The sequence below is a fragment of the Vulpes lagopus genome, chromosome 5 (genome assembly GCF_018345385.1).
Source record: "Vulpes lagopus strain Blue_001 chromosome 5, ASM1834538v1, whole genome shotgun sequence".
Taxonomy (NCBI): domain Eukaryota; kingdom Metazoa; phylum Chordata; class Mammalia; order Carnivora; family Canidae; genus Vulpes; species Vulpes lagopus.
The window spans coordinates 9137533-9151258 of record NC_054828.1 but is presented as its reverse complement, the minus strand read 5'-3'; the positions used below and the strand labels follow the sequence as shown (position 1 = coordinate 9151258).

General features: G+C 41.2%; 1 protein-coding gene across 1 annotated transcript in view; it reads right to left on the bottom strand.

Moving 5' to 3' along the window:
• The window catches only part of ENTHD1 (ENTH domain containing 1), a 99944-nt gene that overhangs the window by 6689 nt on the left and 79529 nt on the right, over nt 1-13726 (bottom strand). Inside the window, exon 5 of the mRNA XM_041757075.1 lies at nt 5424-5819. Coding sequence (XP_041613009.1) covers nt 5424-5819 — 396 coding nt within the window. The remainder of the gene's footprint in view (nt 1-5423; nt 5820-13726) is intronic.

Below are 13726 nucleotides of genomic sequence, written 5' to 3'. Positions count from 1 at the left end.
ACCTCGGACAATAAGATATAGAGGCCATGATATAATGAGTGGCACAGGAAAGCTCAATACGTCTTAATTATTAAGAGCCACCAAACCCTTCCCTCACATCTGATACATCCTTTTCCCTCCTTCCCTGCAGGCCCTGAGGATGAGGTGAGTGTATTTCTGTTCTGGATTCTAGCCCATCTCAGGGTTACCCCCCACCTTGTCCCACCGGGTTTCTTTCTAGGCAATAGCCCCTGCCGGGCTCCCTGCCCCAGCCTCTGCATCAATCCTCCACATTCCCCAACCTCAGTGATTTTTCTAAACCACATTTAAAAAGCTGCTCACCTGGCCTAACACCCTTAGTGATTTGCATTCTTTTCAAAATAAAGTCTAACCTCTCACACACATCTCCTCCTCATCTGTCCTGGCATAATTTTCCAGGGCTTTCTTCTGTTATTTCCTCATATTTCATTCCTGCTTTACTAGGCTGCTTTTAATTCACTTATTAAATATTGGGTACCTAACGTACAAGACACTGTGATTGGTGCTGGGGATACAATAATAAACAGGCAGACACGGTTCCTTCCCTGAGGAAGGGGACATTCTACTTGGGGGGTGGCGGGGACATTAAATAATTCAACGCATGTGTAATTATACTGAATTAGGATGATAATACATGCTAGAAGGATAATTATATGTGCTTAGACAACGTATAGTGGAAGGGGGATCTGAGATCATTGAGGGGGTCAGGAAATCTTACAGAAGTGATGTTTGAGCTGATGACCCCTGAAGGATAAGTAGGAGAGAACTGGGGAAAGGGTGGATCAGAAGTGTTCCAGTCGAGGGAACAACAGTACAAAGGTGGTGAAAGCAATTTGCTTTACCTGACAAATGGAAAGAACACCAGACTGTTTGGAGAGGCAGAAGCTAGCCATCGCAGGGCATGGAAGCCTATTTGATCTTTAGGAACACTCCAGAAGTCTGGGGCTTCCATGGGGAAATATCAGGCTCACATCCTCTGGCTGCTCTGTGGAGAATGAACTGGAGCTCCCTAGAAACCCTTCGGTTAGTACAATCACAACTGCACACTATTCCTCAGCCTGGAAGGCCCTTTCTGGAAGCACCGGAGTTTCCTCATTCCTGAGAATAATAAGCAAGGAACTCCTGGGTACTTTGGGGAAATAACCAGAGTGGGTCTGGAGGGTTAGCAAGGGGCTGCAGGCCTAGAACTGTAAAAGTGGAATCAAATATAGAGGCACTGGAGTAATAGCAAACTTTCCTGTGGTACTTGCTAGGTACCGGATTACTCAGATCTGCTTCATGTTTGTGAATTCATGGAGCCCCTCCATGTGTGTGGCAATGCCATCCCTGTGTCCACTCCACAGATGAATATACTGATGCCTGGAGGGCACGCCACCAGTGGCTAGGCTGAGATTATGAACCCAGGCAGTGTGACTCCAGAACCTGGGCTGCTAACAACTACACAATTCAGCCATTCTTTGTGCTCTGCTTCAATATATACTACATATCCATGTCTTAAAACCCAAAATACAGTAGGAAAATTTTGCCATAAAACATCATATTGCATTTAAAAATCATCATAATAAAGTATACAGCATTTTATATTTACCCACATATTTATTTATAATTTCCAGTGCTCATTTTTCCCCCTACTGAATACACTGGGGTCTTCCCCTCCATGTATAGTTTAACAGTCAGTCAAGGATTCAGGTTGAGTTTATAAACAGAATGTGGGGTGGGGTTCACCCCTTCTGAGTTTCCCTCCCTGTTGATTTCTTGAATAACTGTCCAGCACCTCTGCCAGTGAGGCTCTCTTTGATACCCCAGGCCATGACTGAGTAGTACTCTCAGGGGCTTAATGTTGGCTACTGTATTTTTCAGCTCTGGAACTTTCATTTCATTCTTTCTTTATAGATGTTAGTATCTGATGAAATTCTCCATCTTTCCCTCTGTGCTCTTGCTAATATTTATCACAGCTATTTTAAAGTATCTTGTAATGTCAGTTATCTAGCTCATTTGAGGGTCTGTTTTCATTACCTGTTTTTCTACTGTATTTTAAATGCCAAAATTTTTGCATGAAAAGTGATAGGAGCTCTTAAGGAAGGATTTTGTTGTCTTCTAGAAGACAGATGGGCTATAAAGCAATGACTTTGCTCTAGCTGGAGCTGGATTTCAGCATCTATGAGGGCTGTTCTGGTTCTGCTCTGCCCTTAACCCAGGCTGTAGTTCTGATGTTTTGGGTGTGGCCTGTGGAGGAACCAGCTGAGAACATGGAGTACTGACCAGAGCCACACAACTTGTTCAGATCCTTCAGATCCTAAACTCCTGTCTCCTAGCACCCTGAGATTATCAGAATCTCTGTGTAGCATGCTGGCCCCTTCGAAGCTGCTTCCTATTTAGTTTCTCGGCATCACATCCAGAATGTGTGCATCTTTAGCAGGAGGCAGATGTTTCAGTAAGAAATTACACAAAGATTTTTGGGCTTTCTCCTCTGTGAGTTCCTCTCCTCTGGAATATTGGCCCCTGGAGTCCCTTCTCCCTGGGAAGCCCCAAATTCCAATCCTGTCTCCCAAGCTCAGTGAGACAGTGGAGAGTCCAGGCCTGTGATTTTTCCCTCAGTTTCTGTCATCCTGCTCTGCTAACAGGCAAAAGATCCATGCTGGGAAAACAGGTGAATGTGGAACCAACTGAAAGTAAACTAGTTTCCTACTTCATTCACATCACTTGACACCAAATGTGTGGGTTTCACACACAAGGATTTCTCTGATTCTCTGTGGACATCAACTGAGTGTCCTATAATTTAATTCAATGCTGACACTACTCAGAGTTAGTGCAACTCCCAGAGATTAAGGGCTCAATCCCTTAATCTCAAGACTACCTACCACTTTAGAACCAATCAAAAGTCTAGGCCTCCCGTATTTCTGACCTGCCAGCTATAAATTGAGGGATCCCATGATCCCCTCTTTGGGTTTGATAAATCACTACAATGGCTCATGGAACTCAGGAATGTGCTTTACTTACCGTTACTGGTTTATTGTAAAGGATATAAGTCAGGAAGAGCCAAATGGAAAAGATGCACAGGGCAAGGTATGGGGAAAGGGCCCAGAGCTTCCAAGCCTTCTCTGGGTATGCCACTCTCCCAGAAACTTCATGTGTTCACCAACCTGGAAGCTCTCTAAACCCCACTGCCTAGGGCTTTTTATGAAGGTTCCATTACAGACATTATTGATCAAATCATTGGTCAAGAGTGATTAACTCAACATCCCTATAGATCAAGGGGTGGGACTGAAGTTCTAAACCTCTAATGACCTGATTGGTTACTCTGGCAACCAGCTCCCAACCTCCAACGGTCACCCTAGAATAAACAGGCATGCAAGCAAGGGGCTTATGACAAATAACAAAAAGACACTTTTCTCACCCCTATCACTCAGGAAATTCCAAGGGTTTTAGGAGCTCTGGGCCAGGAATCAGGGATGAAGACCAAATATATATTTCTTATTATATTACAGTATCACAGTCCTTTTCCTAGGATCTTGACCTCATTATGTATTTTCTATCTTGGTTGTTTTACAGGACTTCAAACCAGCTTTTAATAGTTTTCCAGCTTTAACCAGTTTTGGTGGGAGGGTTAGATAATACTATCTACTTCATTATAGAAGCAAAAATCTTCCTTGCTAACTGGCTTTTGAGACACTTCCAGCTGATGTTTATAAATTTATAACTAAGTGTGCTTGGTACACAGGCAGTAGCCAAAACCTATTTTCAATTATCCTTCTGTGGTATTTGTGAAAGAAATGAAGTCAGAGTAACAACTTCCCAGGCAACAGCTACACATATAAACCATCACAGTCACGGTGACCAGTACTGAGTGGTTTCCACATTGGTAGTCTCTGCAGGACAGTTTATTTGGTAACAAAACTCAGAATCAGTTTATTTTTAGGCTATTTGATACCCTGAAGTCCTGGGAAGGGCAGCAAGGAGAATCTATCATTCACTGACCTAACTAACACAGAAGTAACTTTCTTTATAGCCTCAATGCGCTGGCTTCTATTGTTGTACATATATGATGGTACTTCTGACCTGAGTTTGAGGCAGTTTAAAATATTTATAATAAAACATTGTATTTGTATAAGTTAGTAAGCATTATTATACAAAAAACCAGTAACACTACATCCATCTGAAAAATTAATGAGCAGGTGCGCTGGGTGGCTGAGTCAGTTAAGTGTCTGCCTTTGGCTCAGGTCATGATCCCACAGTCCTGGGATGAAGTCCCACATTGGGCTCCCTGCTTAGTGGGGAGCTGCTTGCTTCCCATTCAATTCTCCCTCCCCCTCTGTACCCCCCATGATGGTGCTCTCTCTCTAACAGATAAAAAATCTTAAAAAAAAAAAAAACAAACTGCATGAGCAAGTTATTCTTCTATTAATTAGGTTTAAAGGGGAAAGAATAATTATACAATGCAGGATTTGGTAACTGACAACCAACAGCCTGGATTCCCAATTGGCTTTATGCTTTAGCATCCAGGCTCAAGAATACTGAAATCCTTTTAATGTTTTATGGGACAGAAAAAGGAAAAGGTTCTCCACTGCTTTTTTGCAATCAGTATACAGCCCTTTAAAAAAAAAAAAAAAGGCCCCATGTGCACACAAACACACAGATATATATTATTTGTATGTGCCAATAAACATAATAACAAATTCTTTTTTATATCATCTCTTAATAAGTAACCTAAATGCCTAACAGGAAGCTCTTATTTAATGTGAGTTCTTTCTAGTTTGTTCAGCATTAGAACTGCTTAGGGACGCCTGGGTGGCTCAGTGGTTGAGCATCTGCCTTTGGCTCAGGGCACAATCCCGGAGTCTTGGGATGGAGTTCCGCATCAGGCTCCTCTCAGGCTCCCTGCTTCTCCCTCTCCCTGTGTCTCTGCTTCTCTCTGTGTGTCTCTCATGAATAAAGAAATTAAAAAAAATCTAAAAAAAAAAAAAAAAGAACTGCTCAGAACTTGTGCTTCAACCAAGCACTTGGAACCCCCTATGATGAATTGCCTCTCAGGTCTTTAATAAAAGGGATGCTTTCCTAACTGAGAAGTGCCTCTCTCTGGTGTGCATATTTTAGTAACACTGGATGAAGAGTGAAAGAAGGGAACCAAAAACAGAGGCAGAAAGCATAGAAAAGTAGCAGAAGAATGCTTCAAAAGAGGGTGTGTGGGGATCCCTGGGTGGCTAAGCGGTTTAGTGCCTGCCTTTGGCCCAGGGCGTGATCCTGGAGTCCTGGGATCTAGTTCCACATCGGGCTCCCTGCAATGGAGCCTGCTTCTCCTTCTGCCTGTGTCTCAACTCTCTCTCTCCATGTGTCTCTCATGAATAAAATCTTAAAAAAAAAAAAAGAGTGTGTGTGTGTGTACATGCGCGCATGTGTAGACTTACCCCATGTGGTCACAGGCTTGAGGTTTTCCTCATCCATCTGAAAAATGCTGGATTGTGCTGGCTTCTGAAAGTCCTTATTACTTATAATCTCCTTCACTGGGTCAAATGTTTTAAATGAGGGAGAGACATAGAGTGTCTCTACAGAGGCCTGGTTATAGAAAGTAGAATCTGATTTTGACATCCTTAAATTAGGGCCGATAAACTCTTCTTTATCTGATGACCAAAACGATGGTAAAGTTGTCAGTGTTTCAAAACTTTTTGCAGCTGACTGCTTCTCTAGACGTATGTGCAAAGGGTTTTTGGTTACAGTATTCGTAATGGTACTGTCTGATTTCTTGTCCAAACTCACATTTGTCTGCAGAGATGGGCTCTTTTCTGAGGGGGTAGGCACAGCATCTATAAAATACCACATAAGAACTTTGATCAAAAAATACAACTTAAAATATTCTATTTTGAATCCGTTGCAATTTTATTTAATTTTTTAAAGTAAACTCTGCACCACACATGGGGCTCGAACTCATGACCTTGAGATCAAGAGTGGCATGTTCTACTGACTAAGCCAGCCACGCACCCCCAAATCAGTCGCAATTTCAATAATCAGACTTTTTAAATGCCATAGCAGGATTCTCTATTTAGTTGTCTCTACTTTCTTACTACGTTTCTCTTCTGCCTATATAAAGTATACCTCAGCTATTACTGATGCATTAGTCATTTGGTGGCTGCTTCTCTATCTCTCTCCTCACTGAAGCACAAGGCAAGGAAGGCTTCAAATAACTTGTCTTTAAATATTTCTCTCTTCACCCACTTATCTGTCTCTGGAACCATTATATTTTTAGTACCTTCAAACATTCATCTTTCAAAAGATAAACTAGAGAAAATATGCCACATCAAACTGGTCTATCCCTATAGAACCGGCTACAAAAAAAGTCTTTTACCCCTGTAATAAAATATATATATATATCTTCTTGCCCCAGTGGCTATGCAAAGCCCATGAAAGAAAACCCTACTTTAGGTAGCAGTCTTGTTTTAATAAATCCTTTGGCTATGTGGGAGAAAAGAAGCAATCTTTCAGAGTGTTGTGATTACTGAAATATAAGTTGCATCAGGTCAGAATCTTTGTCTATTTCATTCATTTCTATCAACCACAGTACCTAGACTATAACAAAGTACCTGGAATGTAATGCACAAGTAATATTACAAATAGAAGGAGTTGAAAGGAACAGATATTTAAGGTGGGTCTGATACTGGAAGATCTTTTGAATCTATGAATTATGAACCTGATCTAAATTTCTAGATGTGAATTGTTATCAACAGTGCTGGGTTTTGGTCTCAAGTAGTTTTATCTGAAGTTGGGTATGGTAAGAAAGAGAATTATTTTAAAAGACAGAATTAATGGAATTAGAGGTATAATGAGACGAGAGTGGGCAAAAGGAAGATTATATCATTTGAAGCTCCCAGAAGAGAAGAGAATACAAGAATTATGTAATCCGCTATCAAGTGCTGATGTATCACAACGCACATCATGACCTCACAATGCACATTTAGAATGTGTCTAGGCTCTGAGTTATTAAAGAAAACAAAGCCTCTGAGTTTTTAAAGAAAAACAAGTTTTCTTTGACTCTAAAAACCTTCCCTCCCATTTTCATCCATAGCTGGAGGCCAGCCTGGGCAAAAGGGCTGCTGGGATGCCACAGCATTGGATCTCACTGCCTCCATCAGGAATTCCATTTCTTTCCAACCCTCTCAGCTACAAGTTTTCTCATCTTTTCAGACTCAATTCAAATATCACATCTCCTGTCCTGATCCTTTCCTTTTCTTGCCTTATCCTGTTTTTTTTTTTTTTTTAAAGATTTAATTTATTTATTCATGAGAGACAGAGAGGCAGAGATATAGGTAGAGGGAAGGCAGGCTCCCTCTGGGGATCCTGAGGCAGGACTCGATCCCAGGACCCCAGGATCATGACTTGAGCCAAAGGCAGACACTCAGCCACTGAGCCACCAGGTGCCTGGGCCTATCCTATTCTTGTCTTTCTTACCACACCCTGCTTGGAGCCCTGTGAGTCATCATTACACTTGGTCTCATTTCTCACCAGTCTGGCCCCTACCTGCAAACAGGACCCTGAAGAGACCTTAGTAGGAGTCCTGTTTGTACCCAAGCACTTGACAGCGTGGCCCCTACGATGTGCTCAGGAAATGCTTGTTGAGGAAAAGGACAAATTGAAGCACAACGATGAAGGAAAAGTTATGCTTTTGGTTTTTTTTTTTTTAAATCAAATACAATTTCATGGGGTGGCTGGGTGGCTCAGTCAGTTAAGTGTCTTTGGGTCAAGTCATGATTCCAGGATCCTGGGATCGAGCCCCACGTCCTGCTCCCTGCTCAGTGAGAAGTCGGCTTTCCCCTCTCCCTCTGCCCCCTGCTTGTGCTCTCTCTCTCTGTCAGATAAATAAATATTTAAAAACAGACAAACAACAAATATAGTTTACTGAATAATAATTAAAGGAAACACCAAATTAGTAGATGAAAATAACTTCTAAAATATTTCTAATTTGCATATGACCAAGCTATATCTAGCTGGTAAAAGGTTCTGCTAAAAATATTAATATTTTCCTGGTAGAATGCTAGATTTGTGGTATTCCCAGGTACATGTGTACATCACCATATTTACATAAAAGCATTCCTTAAAAGTGAATTTTAGTCAAAGATTTTTCCATTGGTTTCTATTTTACATCTGAGAAAAATGGGGGGAAAACATTTTTCTATAGTAGCAGAATCATCTTAAAATTTAGCAATATGTAAAGTAAGATAATTTGGAATGACAATGACTTTTTGATGGAAATACTCATAATAACAATCTAAACTTCAAAACTGGAATGTATAAACTCATCTGTATAGCCATCATTTTATTTTTTTATGTATTATTATTTTTAAAGTCATCTCTACACCCAACATGGGGCTTTAACTCATGATCCCGAGATCAAGAGTTGCATGCTCTACCAACTGAGCCAGCCAGGCACCCCTAACCATCACATTAATGTTTAATAGAAAAGCTTAAAATTACAAAAGAAAAAGTTATCTTAAAATTCAATGAGACAGAGGTACTTGGGTTGCTCAGTTGGTTAAGTGACTGGCTCTTGATTTTGGCTCAGGTTATGATCTCAGGGTTGTGAGACAGAGCCCCACATAGGACTGTGCATGGAGTCTGCTTGGGATTCTCTCTCTCCTTCTCTCCCTCCGCCCCAACCTCTCTGCTGGTTCTCTCTCTTTCTCTCCCTCTCAAAACTCAAAAATAAAAAATAAAAGAAATTTCAATGAAACCAGGCTAAAATCTATCCACCCTCTTTCCCAGTCTGGGAGGAAGAGAACGCAGTCTTCTAGTTGCTTAAACTTTGTTTTATAAACTGGTAATCTTTTTATTTATTTATTTTATTTTATTTATTTATGATAGGCACACAGTGAGGGAGAGAGAGAGGCAGAGACACAGGCAGAGGGAGAAGCAGGCTCCATGCACCGGGAGCCCAACGTGGGACTCGATCCTGGGTTCCAGGATCGTGCCCTGGGCCAAAGGCAGGCGCTAAACTGCTGGGTTCCAGGATCGTGCCCTGGGCCAAAGGCAGGCGCTAAACTGCTGCGCCACCCAGGGATCCCATAAACTGGTAATCTTTTTAATGAATAAAACACTATGATCTAAAAGAAGGAAGCATGACAATTCAAAAATAATAATTTTATCTTATTTTTTAAAGATTTTATTTATTTACTTGACAGAGAGAGAGAGAGCATGCACAAACAGGTGGAGCGGCAGAGGGAGAGGGAAAAGCAGACTCTCTACTGAGTAGGGAGCAAGATGCAGGACTTCAATCCCAAGACCCCAGGATCATGACCTTAGCCGAAGGCAGACACTCAACTGACTGAGCCACCCAGGTGCCCCCAAAATAATGATTTTAAATGCAGAGTAGATGACAGAGGAAAATGTTTACTTAACTAGAAGGTAGAAGAGACCTGAGGGGGATCCCTGGGTGGCGCAGCAGTTTGGCGCCTGTCTTTGGCCCAGGGCGCGATCCTGGAGACCCGGGATCGAATCCCACGTCAGGCTCCCGGTGCATGGAGCCTGCTTCTCCCTCTGCCTATGTCTCTGCCTCTCTCTCTCTCTGTATGACTATCATAAATAAATCAAAAAAAAAAAAAAAAAAAAAAGAAGAGACCTGAGGAGTCTAGGTAAAGTAAGCTGTACTTGGGGCCTTAGCCGCCCCCTTGCTCCACCCCTCTTCCTGTGCAACACGCCAACGAATCCTCTTCAGTCCAACCACTACTTTATTTACAGTTAATGTTCACAAATTCTTCAAAAAATCCTTCTTGTTTCAGTGACAAAGTCTAAATTCCTTGGGTTTTAAAAGCCCTCCGTTGCTTCTTCTTCTTTTTCTTCTTTTTAAATTTGTTTTTCCTTTTCTTTTCTTTTTGGTTATAGTCACCCTGGAAAACTGCTATACCTGCTAAGGCCTTTACCTAGTTAAGAAGTCTGACTCATGTAGGCATTTGGCCCTATATGATCTGGAGATATGTGTGGGGTATCAGTCATACCACAGAGTTTGGCTAGCTGCTAAATGCAAAGTGGAAGGTGGCCGAGTTGTATCTTATAAATGCTCTCAAAGGCAATCCTTCCAGTTTCTGGAGAGCGTGACCCTGATTCACAGCTGAACTCTTCATCAAAAGATCCACTGAAGACCCTTCAACTTGATTGCCATTTATTTACACATTCTCTAGAAACCTCTACTGCCTTCCAACTTCTAATAACTTCACTTTTTATTGTTTCTTTTTTTAAAATTGAGCTACAGTTGACATATAGCATTGTATTAGTTTTGGGCATACCACACAATGATTTGATATACATGTATGTTGTAAAATGATCATCACAGTGAGTGTCATTAACATCCACCACCGTTACACACAGTGTCATGTCTTGTGATGAGAACTTTTAAGATCCATTCTCTTAGCAACTTTCAAATATACAACACAGTATTATTAGTCACCAAGCTGTACATTATATCCCCAGGACTTATTTTATAACTGGAAGTTTGTACCTTATGATCACCCCCACCCATTTCTTCTTTTCCTATTATTATTATTATTATTATATTGCTTATTTTCTATGGCTACTCAACAGAAAACTAACCTCCAGTCAGGTCATCTCTTCCTCACTCATGTTCATTCAGGTCCCTTTAGCTTCATTCTCCGTGTTTTTTTATCTTTACTACCATCAATTTCTCACTCTGCACTCCAACACTGGAATGCTCTCCCCCTTCTCTATCTATTTCAACCCTACCAACTTCTCAAGGCCTATCTCAACTACTTCTCGAAACTATTTCCAATCATGTCTACCTAATCCATCCCTTTTCTTCATAATAAATATTAGTTTCAGGGATCCCTGGATGGCTCAGCGGTTTGGCGCCTGCCTTCGGCCCAGGGCGTGATCCTGGAGTCCCGGGATCAAGTCCCGCGTTGGGCTCCCTGCATGGAGCCTGTTTCTCCCTCTGCCTGTGTCTCTGCCTCTCTCTCTCTCTCTCTCTCTCTCCATCTTTCATGAATAAATAAGTAAAATATTAAAATAAATAAATAAATATTAGTTTCTATAAATTCATTTTTTTGGTAGATTCATTTTTTTTCAGTGATTATATGCTGTATAGAGCCTATAACACATCATATTAAGTTCCTTAATTCTGACTTTAGGGTTTCCACCATGCTTTTGCATATAGGAGGTATGAAATATTTGTTAAATTTAATAATGTATAAATTATCTAATATAAATATTGTTGATTTTGTGTATAATAATGTACACTCTATGTGAAGGCTAAAAATAAGAATGATCAATCAAGAAACACTTGCTGAGCACCTTCTGTTTGCATTGGGTTATATTAGATTCTAGAGCCATATACAAGTGGAAGTCATAGTTCCTACTGTCAATAAACATAAGGTCAAGTGTGGATTTTATATAGATAGAATATATATATACATACTTGCATATATATGTGTGTACATATATATATATACATACAAAAGTATATATATGATAAACATAGAAATAACTAATAATACAAGTTACCAGTTCAATTTCACAATGTCTGAGAGATTCACCTTCTCAATAAGTGAGTGAAAACAAAGAATATATTTGTATAACACAGTAAATTGAACAGGTTTCAGACTGGGTTCCCCCAGAAGCAGACTCTGAGGAACAGACTTGGATGCAGGTAGTTGATCTGGCCAGTGATCCCAAGAGCACGCGTGAAGGAGTGGGAAGGTAAAACTAAAAGGGATAAAGTCAACAGAGTGCACTAGTGGTCAGATGACCACTGTGAGCAAATGAGATTTGATCCTGCTGGGGGCTATAGGGCTGTCCTTTCAGGAACAGGGAGGAGTCTCTTACCTTCACTGGTTGAGTGGTGCCCCCATGAGTAATGAATCTGTCGCATTTCTAGGCTGTCCTATGCTTACGCTGAATGAGTCTATGGGCTCCAGAAGAGACACTGGTAGAGGATGAGGGAGACACAGGCACTCTCGGTGTATATGGAAACGGGTCCCTGGGACAGCAGTTGTCCTCAGAGGCAGGCTCAGAGAATATGGGCTGGGGCATTCACGGCATTGCTACAAGATATACTCATTTTCAGCTTTCCTTTCCCAAAACCTACTGAAGTGACAGAAGTGGAACAGAGATATGAACCTAGAAGGGCAAACAGAATAGGAGAGAAGAGAGGACAACAGAAGATGAGAGACATCAACAAATTGTTAGAAAAGGAACAGCTGATGGAGTGAGGAAGCAAACCCCCAGATACCGACAGCATGGAAGCCGACGTGAAAAAAATCAATTCCCACCTCAGAACTCTAGAAAGTTTCAGGAAGGGGAGGGTGAGGCACCTTTGTGCCTCATTATTTTAGGGAGAGCATCTTATTTGTACAATGAGAGATGTTTTTGTTGGCTGGTTGTTCATACATACGCAGAAGGGTGTGGATGAATGATGCTGAGTAGCCAGCGGATGGGCTACTGTCTCCTAGCTTTGTGATCCTGGGGCTGGGACATCACAAACCACGCCTCTGCTTTGCTGCCTCATTTTGTAGCACAGTTTTTCCTAAAATTGTATGATCCTACTACACTTAAATTCTTTCAGTTCTTCCAATTTAGCATGTTTCCTCTTTGTGCCAAGCTTTCACCCATGCTGTTGTTTATGCCTGAAATGCTCTTCCTCCTCTTTATATCTGATTTCCAACTTCCAAGGTGATGTCCGAGAGGCAGACATACATTTGCATATCTGTGTTTTTGCTCATGCTGCTCCCTCAGCCTAGCATATCCTTCATCCCTACCCTTCTCTTCTACCAAAAATTGTATCATTTGTTTAAACTCAATTGAAATGCTACCACCTCTTCTGTGAGATCTTTATCCTCCAAGTTAAAACGAATCCCTCCTTTGTTTTTGCATAATACAACGTGAATATTCATATTTTTCACTTATTTCCTATTTCAAATATTAGTCCTTCATTTGACAAATATTTATCAAGTACAAGGATGTAACAGGCACTATTCTGAGCTCTGTAACAGTGGTAAACAAATTTGTTTTTCCTGACTCATAGTTTCTTGTTTACAGAGGTGTCACCTCCAGCAGATTGCTAACTCCTTCAGGGTGCACATCTTTATCCAACTTGCTCAACCCTTAAGAGACTAGCAGAGTATGTGCAGTCATTTGATAAATGTTTGTTCAACGAGTCATTATGTGGATGGTCTCGTCATTAAAATAAATTCAATTGTTGAGGAAAAAGTCTTGGGGGACACCTAATTCAGTCCCTTTGCAATACACACGGGAACCTGGGACTTCCAGGAGCAGGCAGGATAGAACCTCAGATCCTTGAATTCTAGCTCAAAGCTCATTTTGCTAGGGGACTAGAAGATACAGAAAGTGTAGTAGAACTAGCTATGCCGCCTACTTCTTCACTGACAATTCTTCTGAAGGTTCACAACTGTCAAGTGACTGAAGTTTACCTTGAGGTCACTCCTTTTGCCCCTGGTGCCACTTTCAGAGCATAGGCCCAGGTGGAGGAGGACTGACTTAGGTACACAATGGACCCATGTATCTGTGCCCACGTGTCTCCTCCCAGGAAGCGCTTTGGGGTAGATGTTTTCTTGGTTCCATATAAAGAATGCGCAGCATTTATGGAAAATTTTCTGAAGCCCATGGAAACTCCTGGGGATTTGCCAGAGAAGAGCAATAAATATTGTTTCTATATGGTTGAACACAAAGCACATTAATATATATACTCTGTAAA